The sequence below is a fragment of the Vigna unguiculata genome, chromosome 8, assembly GCF_004118075.2.
Source record: "Vigna unguiculata cultivar IT97K-499-35 chromosome 8, ASM411807v1, whole genome shotgun sequence".
NCBI classification, from domain to species: Eukaryota; Viridiplantae; Streptophyta; class Magnoliopsida; order Fabales; family Fabaceae; genus Vigna; species Vigna unguiculata.
In genome coordinates, this window is record NC_040286.1 from 7,674,978 (window position 1) to 7,695,322 (window position 20,345).

At 36.2% G+C, this 20,345-nt stretch overlaps 1 protein-coding gene and 1 pseudogene across 1 annotated transcript; both read right to left on the reverse strand.

Annotated features, from left to right (window-relative positions):
• Positions 1-581: 581 nt before the first annotated feature.
• On the reverse strand, positions 582-1,260 carry LOC114193250 (annotated as a pseudogene).
• Positions 1,261-6,313: 5,053 nt separating this feature from the next.
• LOC114194790 lies at positions 6,314-18,125 on the reverse strand. The gene is made up of 6 exons (XM_028085204.1): positions 17,579-18,125; positions 17,286-17,434; positions 7,205-7,309; positions 6,996-7,059; positions 6,592-6,722; positions 6,314-6,409 (listed from the first exon to the last, which is right to left on the reverse strand). The coding sequence occupies exons 1-6, from the start codon at positions 18,123-18,125 to the stop codon at positions 6,314-6,316; spliced, it is 1,092 nt and encodes a 363-aa protein (XP_027941005.1).
• Positions 18,126-20,345: the final 2,220 nt, after the last annotated feature.

A 20,345-nucleotide genomic window follows, 5' to 3' on the forward strand; every position in this document is an offset into this window, starting at 1 on the left:
GATGTGATTTTCTGTTAAAATTAATGACTATTTTACTGTTGTTCATGAAAGAACCCACTATTTAACAAAAATAGGATAGTTTAAATTCAACAATTGAATCTTATTATTATACATTACTCACCTCATAAGAAATATTTTATTGTTAATATAGCTTATGTAATATCATCCACAACAGCAAAAAGTTACAAGAACATATGCTTACATTAAATACTGTGCAAACACCTTTCTTTGGTGCGCTAACAAATTACTTTGGCCCTCAAAGTCTTACTTATACCATTATGAAACCAAAGTAAATGTTGCTATGCTAGCTAATATTGTACTTAATAATCGGACATAGTTAAACAACAACAAAAAAGAGCAACTCCGAAGCATGTTTAAGTACCAAACCATGTTTCCTTCTAGAGTCATTCTTTTAAATAATTCTAATAGAAGAGTATGTACCAGCCACAAACCCATTTTTCAATTAAAGGTAAAAAATTGGGGCAGAGTGACAACATCTAGGTGTTCACATAAGCTAAAGAAGGTAAGTTGAATTCTATGAGCGGATAAAAAATTTCTATCATGGCTGAAGTTGGTGAGACTTACACAGCAACCTTTACTTTTGAAACAGATGCATTTGCATACAAAGGGTGGAGAACATGGCCTTCTTTAGGCTCAACATGCACCCATTTGCGACCAGTCAGCTTGTTCCGTTCAAACTTCACCAATCCCTCTTTCAATGCAAACAGAGTATGATCTTTCCCAAGTCCCACATAGTTTCCTGGATGAAACGAGTACCACGTTGTCGAACAATGATATTTCCAGGTATCACCCTCTGCATAATAAGAGAAGAGTTACATCATGAATGAAGAAGTCAATGAACCATGTTCAGAACATCCAGATTCAGTTCACACTTCCTCTACCTGCATGGCAATAATTAGAACTCAAAAGTGTAAAACAAATACCTCCCCACCAAATTTCTTCACTCCAAGGTTCTTGGGTTTTGAATCCCGTCCATTCTTTCTAGAACCAGCAGTCTTTTTGGAAGCCCAACGCCTGAACACCATACTCAACCTTCTCCAGACACATCTACAATAATGGGTCAAAAATCATTAGTCTAGCCTACTTTAGAAAGACATCATACAGTAGCCAATATAGGATAATGAGGCTATACCACTGGTGCTTCTATACACAGGAACATTTGTCACAAGTTCCTTGACATTCAATCTTCTGCAAAATGATGCTGCAAAATTCATGGTGTTTTCTATGTGGCAGAGACACAACCTGGGATAAATTATAACATTGGAAATTTTCAAAATCTGTGAAACAGTTCAATTACGACTGGTGCGCTTGTAGTAACAAATACCAAACACCAGAATGAATCAGTTGAGGCAAGATCAGATCATCAGAAAAAAGTTGGCCATACAGTTCCACTGTCATGTGATCATTAAACGTATTTACATTTAATAAGCAGACAAGAAACTATAATGAGTACAGGCTAATCTCATAAAACAATGAAACTTATTATTTAAAGAAATCAATCATCTGCAGGCACAGGAATACCTCCATGTCATCCCCATCAGTTTCTCTACTTGAAGTACACTATACATAATAAATAGCATAGTAATCTAGATTCTATTCATTAGCAACTAAAATATGTTAAATCAAAGTTTCAGTTAAAATATGACAGATTGTTGCTTTGATTAAATTATAACAAATTAAGTAGTTATTTAGTTACACAACTCAAGAAATCTAAATTCACAAAATCAAAATTAGCAGTGCTGATGTATATACTACAACTGATAAAATTGTTTACAAAACTAATATGCAGCATAAAAAGTAGAGAATGCCAGAGTGTGGCATGGGGTGACACCAGATAATCTTAAGTATGTTTTAGATCCAAATAAGAATTATGCCACAACTGTTTTTGAGACTCTCAATATAGTAATTGAAAATTTTTCCCTCAAGGCTATGCATGCTGCCTTTAAATACTTGCTTACACTGAAGGAGGCTTAACGACTCAATAAAAGGAATTGCCCTTTACATTGTGCCTTTCCATGCCTTTATCACCTATAATCTCAAAATTCTCCTGCTCACAATTTTCAGTCTCCAATATTTGTTTTGGTTTTCATGGATTTTCAACTTATTTCAAAATTTAAATGACAAGGATTTCTTTTAATTTGATACCCTTTTGGGACTCCTAGACTCTATTTATTTTTCTTCATGACCAGATAAAAGGATATAGTTCCATGGTCCTTCTAGGGCCTTTCTCTGTATATCCCTTTTTCTTTCAGTTACTCAGTCATTCCTTGAATAGGAAAAAGTCTTAACCATCAAACCTTGTGTGAGCTTGCTCAGATTCTATTCCATGGCTATTCTAACATTTCTCAGTTGAATTGGTGTTTTTAACAATGCATCCAAAGGAATATTTTAGGTCTTCCTAATTAATGCTTTTAAATCACTTATATGACTCCTCAACTTCAGCACAACATACAATAGGAATAAGATGCACCAGTAACAACAATCACTACAAAGAATGTAAAGGCTTTTATTATAATATGCACACATCCCATTCTTCCATCTGGCTTCTTACCATTGGTCTTCCTAAAGAATCAATATAGCTTAAAGTAACCTTAAGGTTGTTGATGAAACCTTGAGAAAGACACTAATGTCCTTAATTAAATTAACTTCTAATTCTAAATTAATATTCATTTCATTTCTCCAATAAATTCACGTAAGTGCTCTGCACAGTGCTACTTTTTACAAAACTACTGCTATTTCATAGTGATCCTATCATCCACAGCTTAAAACAAAGAGAACCCAAACATCTTAACAGAACAACTGGATAAAAAAAGCGAGATATGAATGAAAAGAGACAGACCACACCACATGAAGGATTTAGAATAACAATAAATAACAGTCATGAAAGCCTTAGGACAGGAATCCAACATCTTAAACATAGAACAATACGTAAATTCAAAGATCGAAACTTAAAAGTGCTTGCAGCTACTTCAAATTTCTAACTCAACGGGGCATAAAAATTGAAAATGTAAAGGGAAATAAGTTTACGAAAACGATTTAATTTACAGTTTGTTTCTTCATCCACACCAGAGAGGGAAACAAAAGCTTCCTCCAATCAATCTTATCCTTGATTGTCTACTTCAAAAGCTAAAGCACTAGAAAATTATTCTAGGTCAAAAGAAAAAAAGAAAAAAAAATATATATATATATATATATATATATATATATATATATAATTGACAGTAATTCAAGCTTAAATAAAACGTTCTCATCAATAAACTACATACACAACACATCATTGGGAATTAAGGGTGCCTTTCTCTACTGCAGACTCTCCCATAAGGATCTTCCAAACCCATTTTCCAATACACACATTGATTCATAGGAACAATCACTCTTCATATGTTCGTATATTTACAGCTAGCTATTGGCACATAACAATCCCCAATTTTATATATGGAAGGTTGAATACGGTGATGCAACAAAAGAAACAATCGAAAGTTACGGAAGTTTAACCTCTGAACGGACCGAAAAACAGTGATGCAGCGGCACAGTGACGGCGCAAGGGGCGAAGCAGTTGGTTGATCAGAGATGGAGGCATAGGATAGAATCAAACCTCTTTTAATTTCTCATGCGATTTTAGTCTCTTTATTTTTACTTTACTTTACTATTTTAACTTTTAAAATTCGTAATTTATTATTTTTAAACAATATTCTTTAGTTGTGTATCTTTTTAATATTTTAATTTTATATTTTAAATCACCATTTAGATTTTACCATCTGTTCAAATGTTCATGTTCCAAATTTCGATAAAAAGATTACTATTTTACTAGTGGGTTGTTAGGGAAAAATAAATATTTTGGTTTGAGTCTTACATTGCATCATCATCATCACTTACAAATCTTGAATCATCTTCCAAGTGATGTTACTGCATAAATCACATGAGCCTTCTTCATCTTTTACTTTTTCTATTCTTTTTAATTGTCTAATCATCTTTATCCTGTTCCAAATCCATTTTATGATTGTTACATAATCATCTTTGTCTTAAATGTAAATTTTCACGCTTGTACCACCTCGGGAACCGGTATGTGTGCTGCTGTCAAGCTCCAGCACCGAAGAATAAGAAATGTAATGGTTTCGTGTTGAGGGACTCAGTGAGAAGATCTTGCGGAGATAAGAAAATGTTTTGAACGAAGAGAAGGGGACTAACCACACTAGCCTCTCCCATTCCATCTCATGCGAGGCTTTTGGAGTTGGGGGCCTTTCGTGGGTAAAAAAAATGGGACCGATCACGGCTGGCCCACGAACTGCGAGTAAAATGACAGCCCAAGCACAGACAATTGGTAATAAAGAGTGTCTCCTGCGTTTTTCTCTCCCAAATCTTTCCATCTTTGAGGACATATATTTTATTTTCATATATTTTTTCCTGCCTTCTCAAGAAAAAAAAATTCATTTTCTCTTTTTTATTGTACAAGAGTAAGCATTTTGGAGTTCACATTCATATAGAAATCCTTAGAAAATTAAAATCAAACTGTAACTTTATCTTAAAAGCTATTTGCAAAATCTCGTAATTCACTAAGGGAAGTAGTAATGCATCCACTTCAATTACCTAGGCTGAGAAAAGAGAACCATATTCCTAGTTCAAAAAACTGTTCAAATTCTAGTTTTATATTGTCTCAAAATAATCCAATGCTCGGAATCACCCAAGAGGTATGAATTTGAAAGACATAATAGTCTTTTATTGTCTAATTTATTCTCTCAAAGAGTTTATATTCCAACAAACTTTATATACCTCTGGATAACGACGCTTGTTGGCTTACATTTCAAAACATTGAACAAATTCTTTCCAACCATATTAACGCAAATAAATTGCTATCATCATTAGTTTGGTAACACTTATGAAAATGAGTCTAAAGTAGACGTAAATTGATATATCTTCCATTTTCTTAAATTTTATCCATTGTCCTTTGTTTTCACAATCAAAAATACAATAGTTATTAAACCTTTTTAATTAACGTACAAAATATTTTTTTTTATATTCTTTAATTTAGAGCATTTGTTAACTACCCTTCGCTGGAATCATAATATACAATTTTCTCGATATGTACCTTAAAGTAGTCATAATTTTTTAAAACCACAAATTGTTAGGGAAGAGATACCTTTTGAAGTGATTTCGTGGACAAAACAATAAGAGTCCAAATTATTATGTGTCCAACTAAATTGTATGGGCGTGTGAAAGATGTTTCTTTTCCACAACAATATGGTCATTGCGGGCTTATTTTTAATATTTAATAATCATTTTAACATAACATTTTGATGCAGTGTGCAAAAATTGAACTACCTTCAAAGACTATAATCTTATCTACAACCGAAAGCAAATATCAATACTCAGTAAAGGTTTTTTAGAGTGAGTGACATCTCACTTCATTTAATTTTCCTAAATTTCAAGTTCTCTTGAACATTTAGCTATACTTGAGCTTTTTTCAACATTAGCAACTTGAATTATCAGCGAATGAAACAAGATACAGTATTTATTCAAGCCTTCTAAGTCATTAACAAAAAAGGTGTGAAATAAGCGGAAAGACAATTAAATTGTGTTGTAACTGCATTGTATCAGCAAATTCAGTAGAGATACAAGTCACTCCAAATTGATGTCACATGATAATAAGAGATGAGTACCACCAGTGTTAATCAATGTAACTACTTAAAATGATAAAGGATAAATGAAAGTATGACTGTTATATCTATGAAACTTATTTTTAACATAATATTTACTCTTAATACAATGGTTCTTTCCTAGGTTGTATTGATTAAGCATTAGATGAAACATGAACAAAGCAAAGGGGCGTCTATTAAATTGATGCCGAGGAAACATGAACAAACCACTGAAGCCCTTCAACTATACAATGATCCTGAACAAATGCATTCATGTAATGTAAGAAAAATGACATCAAAGGACTGAAACGGGATTGGTTTGATTTGAATTAGAATCATGCTACATATTGCCATATGATCAAACATATTCCAACATAAATTAATCACCATTAAATTCAAACATAATACATTTATCTGCATTATCTTCTACTATACAAATCTCTTTCTTAGGTTTGACGCAAGCTGCATGTTTCAGTTCTATGAAATTGGGTTAATAGTAAGGCTTTTAAGCCCTTTCAACAGCATATGAAAAGGGAGAAACTATACATCGTTAAAGATGTTCTAGTATACAAAGATAGAATTTTTCCAATTATTCTCATAAATCAAACATAAAAAGAAAAAGAGAACATCAAAAAGTAAGAAAAGAAAACCACAATTTTTCAAAACTTGGAGGATTCCTCAAACTCGTTCAATCTCTCGTCCTTCTTCCTCCTCAATTCAGCCTCATAGTTTCTCAGCCTCTCGTTCATTCTCTCCTGCACACAGCACAAGTACACCCACATCAAACACACGAAAAAGAAAAAAATCTTTAAAGAGAAAAGGGAAAAGGGTTTCAAAATATTCTATCAAGCCTCCATTAGTTAGCTTCAGAAAGCCATAAAATTGAAGAGGCAGAAGAAGCAACTGGAAAGAAAGAAGAGAGTGATGGTATGCTAACCTTGTAGTTAGATTCAACACGGTGCATAACGTAGAATCCGAGGATGCCTCCAAGGATTGTACCGGCCATGATTCGAATGTAGCCCCATTTCTGAGAAACAGGTCTCATTATCGTTTCTTCACTCTTGATTTCTGCAGAGAATGTGGTTTCAGTTTCAGCGTTTAATGGTACGGGCTTTCTGTTTTGGATATGTTACACCGGCCCAATTTTCAGAATAAACAAGTAATGGCAATAACTTCACCCCATCAATTTTCAAAAAATGACCATTTTTGACCCTTGTAAATTTGATTTTTGAATTATTAATTTCGGAATTTCTCTAATAACATTTTTCGGAATGAAATTTTGAATCAAACAGTTGGGTTAGTCCCACTACTGCAATAAATTAACATTAACTTGGTACTAACCAAGTTGTCCCAAGTGCCACAATGACCAATTCATCAGTCCAAGACGTGACAATGGTAACTCCAACTGGATAATCGCAATATACAACAATTTAGCCACTTTGAAAGGCCTCATAAGATTTATATTGGTAAAGATGAAGGTCAAAAAGTTCAAGATTTTGGTTCTTCGTGTTTCAAAACCACAACAAATCCTAATTTCTCCCTTTACTTACACAATAAAAGGAATTGCCCCTTACATTGTGCCTTTCCATGCCTTTATCACCTTTAATCTCAAAATTTTCCTCCCCAGAATTTTCAGTGTCCAATATTTGTTTTGGCTTTCATGGAATTTCAACTTATATCAAAATTTAAATGACAAGGATTTCTTTTAATTTGATACCCGTTTGGGACTCCTTGACTCTATTAATTTTGCTTCATGACCAGATAAAAGGATATGTTTCATGATCCTTCTAGGGCCTTTCTCTGTATATCCTTTTTTCATCCAGTTACTCGGTCATTCCTTGAATAGGAAAAATTCTTAACCATCAAACCTTGTGTGAGCTTGCTCAAATTCTATTCCATGCTTATTCTAACATTTCTCAGTTGAATTGGTGTTTTTAACAAATGCATCCAAAGGAATATTTTAGGTCTTCTTAATTGATGCTTTTAAATCACTTACATGACTCCTCAAACTTCAGAACATACAATAGGAATAAGATACACCAGTAACAACAATCAAATCACAACAAAAGTATGTAATGGCTTTTATTATAGAATGCGCACATCCGTCTGGCTTCTTACCATTCGTCTTCCTAAAGAATCAATATCCCATAAAGTGACCTTAAGGTTGTTGATGGAACCTTGAGTAAGACACTAATGTCCTTAAATACACTAACTGCTAATTCTAAATTAATATTTCATTTCATTTCTTATCTTATCTAAAAATCCTCCAATAAATTCACGTGAGTTCTCTGCACAGTGTTATTGTTTACAAAACTACAGCTATTACACAGTTATCCTATCATCCCACAGCTTAAAACAAAGAAAACCCAAACATCTTAACAGAAAAACTGGATAAAAAAAGCGAGATATGAATGGAAAGAGACAGAGCACATCACATGAAGAATTTAGAATAACCATAAATAACAGTCATGAAAGCCTTAAGACAGGAATCCAACACCTAAAGCATAGAACAAATACATAAGCTCAAAGATCGCAACTTAAAAGTGCTTGCAGCTACTTCAAATTTCTCACTCAACGGAGCATAAAAAATGAAAATGTAAAGGGAAATAAGTTTATGAAAACTATTTAATTTGCAGTTAGTTTCTTCATCCACACCAGAGAGGAAAAAGAATAGCTTCCTCCAATCAATCTTATCCTTGACTGTCTACTTCAAAAGCTAAAGCACTAGAAAATTTCAAATACAAAATTTAATTGCATCATCTCTGGGCCCTAAGTTTACTCATATTTAATATCTAATGTTAATCCTATCACTCTAAACAACTTCCAAGATTTCTTGCCAATCTGATTGATTTCAATTCCAATTTCCACCAGTTTGTCAGGATATCTTCAGCATACATTGTCTTAAACTGCCATAGCTTGCATCCAATTAACATACTAATTTGGTGGAACTTACATGAAGCTGTCAGGATATGTTTGACCCCAATAATAATTTAGCTGAACTCACATCCCACACACGATATCTGAATGGGAAAACCTAGCAATTCCATATGTATGACCAATCACGAATTATTCTACAATATATATATATATATATATATATATATATATATATATATATATAAATATCAAATGTACCAGTAATTCAAGCTTAAATAAAACGTTCTCATCAATAAAACTACATAGAAATATCACAACAACATCAAATTGGAAAAATAAAAGAGTAAGATATGTCTTTCTCTCAGTCCCACACCCTCATTGGGCATTAACGGTACCTTTCTCTACTGCAAACTCTCCCATAAGGATCCTTCCAAACCCTTTTTCCAATACACATTGATTTATAGGAAACAATCACTCTTCTTCATATGTTCGTATATTTACAGCTATTGGCACATAACAATCCCCAAATTCATATATGGAAGGTTGAATACGGTTGATGCAACAGAAGAAAAAAGAAAGTTAACGGAAGTTTAACCTCTGAACGGACCGGAAAACAGTGATGGCGCAAGCGACGAAGCAGTTGGTTGATGAGAGAGGGAGGCATAGGGTAGAATTAAACCTCTTTTAATTTCTCATGCGATTTTAGTCTCTTTATTTTTACTTTACTTTACTATTTTAACTTTTAAAATTCGTAATTTTATTGTATTTAAAACAATATTCTTTAATTGTGTATCTTTTGTAATATTTGAATTTTAATATTTTAAATCATTAAAATATTTCTATGTAATTTTTTATTATACATAGCAGGTGATCTTCTCCTTTGGAATAACAAAAAGTTAGCTTCCATTTATTAGAAGAATTTAAGCCACTACTTAAATTTGTAATTTGGCCAAAATATTCATGTTCCAAATTTTGGTAAGGACAGTACTATTACACTAGTGGATTGTTAGAAAAAAAATAAATATTTTAGTTTGAGTCTTATCTTGTATTATCATCATTTATATATCTTGAAACCTGTTCCAAGTGACGTTACTTCATAAATCACATGAGTCCTTCATCTTTTACGATTTTTTTCTATTCTTTTTAATTATCTAATTATCTTTATCTTGTTCTAAATCCATTTTATGATTGTTTACATGATCATCTTTGTCTTAAATGTAAATTTTCATACTTATATAATCTTTTGATTTAAATTTGCGTCCAAGAGTAAGCATTTTGGAGTTCACATTCATATAGAAATCCTTAGAAAATTAAAATCAAACTGTAACTTTATTATCTTAAAAGCTATTTGCAAATTATAGTTTTATAGTCTCAAAACAATCCAAATGGTCGGAATCACCCAAGAGGAATAGGCCAAGCTTTGGAGCATAAGAAGTTGGTACACACTTTACCAAAGCATAATGAAGCTGCTGGATACAGAGAATAATCAATGCCATTAATAATTTGTCTCAATTATTCTGTGAGTTCAACAGCTGTCAATCAATGCTGATGTGATGAATCATGTTGGTCTTAACTACACGAAATTTCGATCTCCATTAATTTCATTTCACCATAATTTTAAAAAAACAGCAAAAATCAATTTTAATCTTTGGTGAAAGAGGACCAGAAAGCGATTCGGCAATGATTGTGTTTGCACAAACTCAATGATAAATAGAAGGCATATATCACATAATAGATCTATCTAATTCTGACGTAGTTGAAATGAACGCTAACCTCTCTCGACGCTATCGCTGCCGCCACGCTTGTACCACCTCGGGAACCGGTATGTGTGCTGCTGTCAAGCTCCAGCACCGAAGAATAAGAAATGTAATGGTTTCGTGTTGAGGGACTCAGTGAGAAGATCTTGCGGAGATAAGAAAATGTTTTGAACGAAGAGAAGGGGACTAACCACACTAGCCCTCTCCCATTCCATCTCATGCGAGGCTTTTGGAGTTGGGGGCCTTTCGTGGGTAAAAAAAATGGGACCGATCACGGCTGGCCCACGAACTGCGAGTAAAAATGACAGCCCAAGCACAGACAATTGGTAATAAAGAGTGTCTCCTGCGTTTTTCTCTCCCAAATCTTTCCATCTTTGAGGACATATATTTTATTTTCATATATTTTTTCCTGCCTTCTCAAGAAAAAAAAAATTCATTTTCTCTTTTTTATTGTACAAGAGTAAGCATTTTGGAGTTCACATTCATATAGAAATCCTTAGAAAATTAAAATCAAACTGTAACTTTATCTTAAAAGCTATTTGCAAAATCTCGTAATTCACTAAGGGAAGTAGTAATGCATCCACTTCAATTAAAACTCCACCCAGTTAGATGTCGAGCAGTTCAAATGCGTTTTTTTTTTCGTCATTGTATAAGTTTCTCATTCAAACATTTTGAACACAGAACAAACCTATGATTAAAAGCAAAATAAATGAAATAAAAACATGGCATTTTCTTACATCCAGCACGAGATTTAATGTCGTGAAATTATCATGTGAAGGAAAAGAACAGATACTCATTTTTGCAACCACAAAAAAGATGATTTGAAAAATAACTTAGTTCGGCAAAACTATAAAAGGAAAAGTAATGCGAGTACCAACCACTAAGTAACAATGCACAACAACATCAACTGCATTAATGATAATAATAGACCTGGCTAATACAAGTTCGAAAAACAAAATCATAGCTCCATGAGCAAAGTGGCATCGATCTCCAAAAGTGCAAGACCCTTTTGCAAAATTCTCACACATGTGGAGCAGGGGCACTAGGAACACCGACATTGAAATAGTCAAAAGTAAATCTTTTACCATATTACTTGCCTCCTTTATCTGTTCGAAAGTTCCCTCAAGTTCAATGTTTCTAAGGTTTGGCGACAGATCTGCTTTGAGTTCACACCACCCTTCCCAATCATAGCTCCTGCCAGAGAAACTTCTACACTGATCTTGGCCGTAGAAATGGCGCCAAAGCTACCAGCCAAGGCAGGAGGCTCAATTCGACCAGCCATTCGACCAGCTGATGGAGGTCCCAAAGGTCGATGATCATCAAATGAGGGAGCAAAAGGTTTACCAAGTTCCCATTCACCATGAGCAAAATGTCACTTGTCACCAAATTTGCATCCTTCACCTTAGAGAAAAAAAATAATTTAACCAATAATTATATTATAAAAAATAAAATTAAAATTATGAAATGTGAAAAATCAAAATTTCTTTACATAATATAATATAATATAATATAATATAATATAATATAATATATATATATAATATAATATAATATATATATATATATATATATATATATGATAGCGTTTGTGTTTATGAATTTTTTAAATGTACATAATATTATAAAGTCAAAAAATAAATGAGAAATAAAGTAAAATGAATAAAGAAAACATGAGAAAATAATTATCAATAAATAGGAAAAAAAAAGAAGAGAATATAGACATTTTTATGAGAAACACGGTTAATTTTTAAAATTTTAATAAATAATTATATTATAAAGAATAAAATTAGAATTATGAAATATAGACATAAATGAGAGAATCCTCTCATTTTTATAATATATATATATATATATATATAAACTAACATTTTAATATCTATACTCATAATTATTTAGTTTTCATAATGTGTATGTTCTTATTAGATTTGGCCAAGAAGTTTTCAAGGTAGGTCGACTTCACTATTGACGTGTGGTCGAGTTCTGAATCATCCTCGAGCTTAAAATTTAATAACTATTACAAGTAGACCCAGTTATTAATGAACGAGTTTATGTGTTGTTGTTAGCATATGATTGAGTTTTACTCGGTTTTTCAACTCTATAGGCACTAGATCAACCAATTCTTGGCACATTGTTGGCCTTTCTTAGCATTAGATCGATCCAATATTTTGTTGGGCAGTCCTTTAAAAGCATTTAATTTCTTTGTCCTCGTTAATGAGAGGTTTTTATAGTTGTGATTACTTTCTTATGATATTTGATAGACGTTTTTTCACTTACCTTTTTTGACAAGTGGCATGTTCTGATTGGAGGTTTCCTAATTTTGAGAAGACATAACTCTTAGGCTTCTCTTGCCGCCATTCGCGAAGCATCTTTTATTTTCCCAAATGTTCGAACTAATTTTCATTGCCAATTCCTGCTTTGATTCATTCCATAGCTCAAATCATTCATGTCTTGCACATTCATGGAACCTGTTTCACAACACCTCAACACTATTTTTCAGTTCTTTGGTTTTCACTAGGATTTCGTGATTTAGTTAATTTTGTTGAGTTCTAAATACATTTTATGGTTGCTCTAATAGATTGAAGCACATTTGATGACTTAGGTCCAATCATAGGTGAAATCAAAGTCCTAGTCACTTTAATCATGCTTAAAAGAATACAAGACATGGAGCTTCAAAAGCACCATGGACTTAATGAGCTTCAAATGCTTTTATCATGGCCAAGGAGGATATCAAGATTTGATGAGCTTTCTAATAGTCTATTAGTCTAGTTTAAATTGGGCTATGTATTAGGCCAAGCTTTCAATAAATTGTAAAAACTATAAAACGTAGCTTGGATCATGAATAGGGATGTCAACGGGACGGGTAGGGTACAGTAGTAGTTCCCACATACCCTACCCACTGGATAAATATTTGTCTCGTACCCGTACCCATATCCGTCGGGTATCCGTTATATGGGTACCCGCATAATTTTTTAATAATATCCACGGATATCCACGGGTATCCGCGGGTATTTAAAAATATAAAAATAAATATTTAACAACATATTTTAATATAAATTCAACTAAAATACAATACATAATATTCAAAAATTTTAAACAAAGTCCAAATAACTCATTTAAATAGTGTTGAATGACAGTTTACAAATAAATGATTTTTTTAAATCTAATAGATAAAAAAAATAACTCATTCAAAATCAATATGTTAAAATATTCATCATGTTTTTTTTATTTTTTTTAATTTAAATTAAAGTATAGCGGGTACGGGTATTCACGAGTACGGATACTATGATACCTGTATTTGTCTCGTTAACATGCGAGTATTAAAAATATCGGTACCTATTACCCGCAAGTATTCATTTACAATATCCATTTCCTACCTGTTGCAGGTTTTATCCGTGGATACCCACGGGTATGGATTTTTTTGACGTTGCTAATCATGAATCACCTAACCATTGAAATTGGATCCATCCAAGCGCAATTTCAATAGGCTAGGCTGAGAGCTAGCTAGCATTTTCCTTGCTTTGCACATTTAGCACATGGAGCAAATGAGGGAGGCGTGACATGCCACTTGGCAAGTGATCCAAAATTGGTGGATCTAGGAGTTACAAAAGGTTTCAAATATCCTAAAAAGGTCCTATTGGTCTTCCATCTTTAAGGGAATTGAGCATCAAATTGATTTTGTGCCTGAGGCTAGTTTACAAATAGACTAGCCTATAGGACAAATCTCCAAGAAACAAAGGAGATAGAGACTCAAGTAAAAGACTTATTAGATTAGGGTTGGATTCAAAAGAGTCTTAGCCCTTATGTTCTTCCTATTTTATTAGTACTTAAGAAAGATGGCAAGTGGAGAATGTGTTGTGACTGTAGAGCCATCAATAATATTACAATAAAGTGTAGGCACTCAATTCCTAGACTAAATGATATATTGGATGAATTGCATGGTTCCATTATATTTTCCAAGATTCATCTCAAAAGTGGTTATCACCTAACTAAAGAGGTTGATTAATGGAAAACTGCTTTCAAGACCAAGTTTGAATTGTATGAATGGTTAGTGATGCCTTTTGGCCTTACTAATGAACCAAACACTTTCATGTGACTCATGAATCACATCTTAAGGGATTATATAAGTAAATTTGTTGTTGTTTATTTTGATGATATTTTAGTGTATAGTAAGAGTCTGCATGATCATTTAGGTCAGTCCTCTCCCTTCATAGGGTTAATCATTTGTTTGGTAACATAGATAAGTGTACTTTTTGTTTGATAATGTTGTCTTTTTAGGTTTTGTGGTGGTCAATAAAAGCGGGGTTCATGTGGACCCCAAGAAAATAAAGGTTATCCAAGAATGGCCTACCATTAAAGATGTTGGAGAAATTACGAGCTTCCATGGTTTGGCAAGCTTTTTATAAAAGGTTTATTCCTAATTTCTCTAGTCTTGCTTCACCACTTAATGAGTTAGTGAAGAAAGATGTCACATTCATATGTCCAGGTGCGTGAGGATCTGACTATGGGAGTTGGACCAGTGAGAATCTTGGATTCTCAAGTGAAGCAGCTCAGAGGGAAGGAGATCAGGACGGTGAAGGTGCTCTGGGATGAGGCAACTCAGGAAATGACGTGGGAGATGGAGGATTTCATGAGGAGGACTTATCCTCATCTTTTCGTCGGTAAGTTCTCTTTTTCGAGGACGAAAAATTTTAAAGGTGGGGGTAATGTAAGACCCGCAAAATTTAATTAATTAAATAAATAAATAATTAATAAATGCGGGAGGCTAGTGCATTTATGACATTAATTTATGTTATGTATGACGTGGAAAAGTGCTAGCTCAAATGGTTGAGAGTACTTTGATTGTCTGAGAAGACTTGGGTTTGAGTCCTATGTATGCCAATTATGTGTATTTTGTTGTTAATGTTTTAATAATATGTTGGGCCACACTCAGTATGAGATAATGCTTGAAGTGTATGTGTTAGCAAGAAATATGGGTTGGCCTGATGGTTTAGAGTTGACTTAACTTTGGGCATGGTGTGGGTTCGAACCTGGGTAGACTCAAATTTAACTTCTTTTTGCTAAAAGGTTGTGTGGCTGAATATGAATAGTTGATAGAGACTTTAGCAGAAGGGGGTGGCTAAAGGAGTGAAGTAGAGAGGGAAAAAGGAAGTGGTTGCACGGTCAGTCCTTGGTGATCAAAGGAATCCTTCAAATTCAAGTTTTAAGCGGGGGTTTTCAGGTTAGGGGAGCTGAACCTGAATTTGCGTTTTAACTATCGTATGCTGGTGATTCTGATAGGTTTTGTACTCTGAATTTCGTGCTGCACATGAGGGAATTTGGGGTTATGGGTTTTGGGGACTGTTTCATTGAAATTGACCTAATGCATGCATATAAGGGGGTTGTGTTCGGGGTATTCTGTGATTATGTAAAGTTGGGTTGTTGGGGCATAACTTCGTGTCCAATTATGTTCATATGCCTATCTGAGTTGTGTTGAGTGAATTGGTATGTTTATGTTGCGTTTTGAGTCTTTGGTGCAATGTGGTATGCGTGAATCAGTGCCAGAACCTGCAGTTTTCGCTCAGGCAAGCTAGGCTCGCCTCAGCGAGACATGCAGGGACTCATAAACCTCTCTCTGCTCGAGCAGTTCGCTCAGGCGAGGTGATTTGGGTTTTGGGCGACAGACCAACTCGCTTAGGCGAGGGTGACTCGCCCAAGAGAGAATCCGTGGGTGTCTCGAGTGCATTGGTTGCGTAACTCGCGTAGGCGAGGTTTGTTTCTTAGGCGAAATCGCATCTCGCTCAGGCGAGAGACTCTCGCTTGAGCGAGAGTTCGAAGAGCATTCTGATGGGAGTTCACTTGCAGCCCAAGCCAGAGAGGTGAGTTTTGGGCGAAACGTGATCTCGCCCAGGCGAGTGTGACTCGCCTAAGCGAGGGTTCGTGGTTGGTTTTGTGTATGGTGCTCGCTCAGGCGAGGTAACCTAGCCTAAGCGAGGTGAACTGGAATGCTTAGGCGAAAGTTAGATGTTTAAGCCTAGAGATGGATGGGTGATAGGTTTAGAAGCAATAAATTGCAGTATTGGATTGATCGAAGATTGAATGGTGATGTGTGATCTATAAGGCTTCTAAGATATCTAGATGGTGAGCTTGCTGGTGTTCCATGGGTTGTGGTTCGGAACGTATCCTTGAGTTGTGGCTCGGGATAGGGGTTAAGCACGTGACATTCTATGGGTTGTGGCCCGGAATGACTTCCCTTGAGTTGTGGCTCGGGATAGCAGATGAACACGAGGAATCTTGAGTTTTAGCTTGGGTTGGCGAGTGTGCCGGTGTGAGTGTGCTGGTTGTGGCTAGTACGAATGTGTCCAGATGGATTGCCCTCCTCAGTGGTTGCTGACAAGTTTGGTAGCCCTGGGACGTTGCTTACATGGTTGTGGCCATGAGAAGAACTCAAGCGAGGTTTCCTGATGTACTTATTATGCATGGTGGTGGCCATGTGGAGGGAAGGTAACGTGACTTCCATGAAGTGCATCGGTGCACATGGTGGTGGCCATGTGATGGAAATAAAGTAAGATTCTGTGGGAAGAGAAAAGATACTTGATATGGTTGTGGCCATGCAGTATATTTTGTATGTTTTAAGCACATGGTGGTGGCCATGTGATGATCGTGTACGCGGTACTCATACATATCTTTAAAATCAATAATAAAACAACTGCACATAATTGGCATACATAGGACTCGAACCCAAGTCCTCTCACACAATCAAAGTACTCTCAACCACTTGAGCTGGTACTTTTCCACGTCACATTAAACAATAGTTAATGCCATAAAGGCGATTTCTACTCGCATTTATTAATTAATTAATTATTTAATTAATTAATTTTCACGGGTCTTACAATTCCCCCACCTTTAAAAGTTTTCGTCATCGAAAATAGAACTTACCAGCAAAGAGGTGAGGATAAGACTTCCTCATGAGGTCCACCATCTCCCAAGTCATCTCTTGAGTTTCCTCGTCCCAAAGAACCTTCACCGTCTTCAACTCCTTACCTCTTAGTTGCCTGACCTGAGTATCCAATATGCGCACTGGTCCAACTGGCATAGTCAGATCCTCGCGTACTTGCACCTCATCTGACTCCAAAACATGATCTAGACTTGCAATGTATTTCCTCAACTCTAAGACGTGAAACACATTATGGAAGTTGGATAGGTGAGGTGGTAAAGTGATTTCATACGCCGCTGCACCTATTCTCCGTGTAATCTAATAAGGCCCTATAAACCTCGGAGTCAACTTCCTTGATTTAAGAACCCTTCCGATACCTATGGTTGGCGTCACCCGAAGAAGTACATGGTCTCCTTCATCAAACTTAAGTGGTCGTCTCCTCTTATCTGCATAAGACTTTTGCCTACTCTGAGTTGCTCTCATCCAGTCTTGGATAAACTTGACCTTACTGGTCGTTTGTTGCAGAAATTCAGGACCAAGCACAAAGGTTTCACGATCCTGATACCAGCACAATGGGGTTCTACACCTTCTTCCATACAATGCTTCATAGGGCGCCACACCAATACTGGAATGGTAACTATTATTGTAGGTGAACTCCACCAAAGGTAGCACATCATTCCAGTTTCCCATATGATCCAACACACAAGATCTCAATAAGTCTTCTAGAGATTGGATGGTCCGTTCAGACTGCCCATCTGTCTGAGGATGATACGCTAAACTCATCCTCGACTGTGTTCCCAAGGCCGCCTGCAACGATTGCCAAAACTGTGAGGTGAATCTAGGGTCCCGATCTGATACTATACTTTTGGGTACCCCATGCAATCTTACCACCTCTCGCACATACAACTCTGCTAACTTGTCCATCGACCACTTCTAATTCATAGGCAGGAAATGTGCACATTTTGTCAGTCTGTCTACTATCACCCAAACTGAATCATGGCCCTTAGTCGACCGCGGAAGATGTGTCACAAAATCCATAGAAATATTGTCCCACTTCCACTGAGGCACGTCTAGTGGTTGCAGGGTACCTCCCGGCTTTTGATGTTCAATTTTGGCCTTTTGACATACCAAACACTGAGCAACAAAGTCTGCTACGTCTGCCTTCATACCATTCCACCAAAAGGACTCCTTCAAATCCTTATACATCTTAGTCATACCTGGATGTATGCTAAGACGACTTTGGTGACCCTCCTTCAGTATCTGCCTCCTGAAATGAGGCCCTCCTGGTACACACACTCTACCTTTAAATCGTAGAATGTCGTCCTCTCCCATCTAATAATCCTTCCCTTTTTCAGTACCTAACCACCCCACAAACTGTTGTAATTCCAAGTCATGCCCTTGAGCCACATAAATTTCATTCAAAAATTCATTAGTAACTCTTAGCAAGCTACACTGTATCGAGTTTGATCCAAACTGCATCCCCAGGTTCATATCTCGGAGTTTCTCAATCAACTCTAACTCCTTTATCATCATACAAGATATATGCATCTTCTTCCGACTCAAAGCATCGGCTACAACATTTGCCTTGCCCGGATGGTAGAGCAATTCGAAGTCATAGTCTTTCAAATACTCCATCCACCTACGCTGCCTCATATTCAGCTCCTTTTGGTCAAACAACTACTTCAAACTTTTGTGGTCGCTGAATACTCGAAATTGAGAGCCGTATAAATAATGCCTCCAAGACTTAAGAGCAAACACTATGGCGGCTAGCTCCAAGTCATGAGTCGGGTAATTCTTCTCATGCACCTTCAGTTGACGAGAAGCATATGCCACTGCCCTCTTTTCTTGCATCAGTACACACCCCAGACCTTGATATGATGCATCACAGTACACCTCAAACACCTTCTCGGTATCTGGAATCACTAGCACTGGAGCGGTAGTCAAACACTTCTTCATTTCCTCAAAGCACTCTTTACACTGCTCGGTCCAAGAGAAAGACTGGTCTTTTCTTGTCAGTTGTGTCAATGGGTTCACCTTCTTTGAGATCCCCTCCACAAACCTCTTGTAGTAACCTGCTAGGCCCAAGAAACTTCGCACCTCCGTCACTGTCTTAGGCCTTTCCTAGTTAAGTACCATCTCAATCTTAGCCAGGTCTACTACAATACCCTTAGCTGAGATGACATGTCCAAGAAAGTGTACCTCCTTTAGCCAAAACTCACACTTGGACAGCTTCCCATACAACTGGTGGTCTCCGAGTATCTTCAACACTACCTTCAAGTGATCGGCATGTTCCTCTCGTGTCCTCGAGTAAATAAGAATGTCATCAATAAAGACAACAACAAACTTATCCAACCAAGGTCGGAAAATTCTATTCATGTAATCCATGAATACTGCTGGTGCATTCGTCACTCCAAATGGCATCACCACATATTCATAGTGGTCGTATCTTGACCTGAATGTTGTCTTTTGCACATCCTCCAGCCGCACTAGAATTTGGTGGTATCCCGACCTCAATTCGATTTTAGAGAACACCCCTACTCCCTTCAACTGATCTAGCAAGTCGTCGATCCTTGGCAATGGATATTTGTTTTTAATAGTCATCTTATTTAGCTGCCTATAATCCACACATAGTCGCGAGCTCCCATCCTTCTTCTTCACTAACAAGATTGGAGCTCCCCAAGGCGACGCGCTTGGTCGAATGAATTGCTTCTCCAGTAACTCTTCAATTTGCTTCTTGTGTTCTACAAGCTCAGCCGGTGCCATTCTGTATGGAGCCATATACACTGGACCTGCACCAGGAATGAGGTCAATGGTGAAGTCAATTTCTCGACTCGGCGGCAACCCTGGCACTTCATCTGGAAACACATGTACATATTCATTAGCCACTGGTATAGATTGGATCACCTCCGCCGCACTTTTCTTCTCTAGCTTGGCCACCACCATAAAACACACAGCCCCGTCTTGTAACGCTTTCGCAGCTTCCTGAGATGATATCAATTCCAACCCTTCATGTTCTGGGAATACCAAATTGCGCCGTCCACAATCAATTATGATGTGATTGTTAGACAACCAGTCCATTCCCAATATCACATCCATTCCCTCCAAGGGCAAGCACACCAAGTTCACCTTGTATCTGTGACCTGC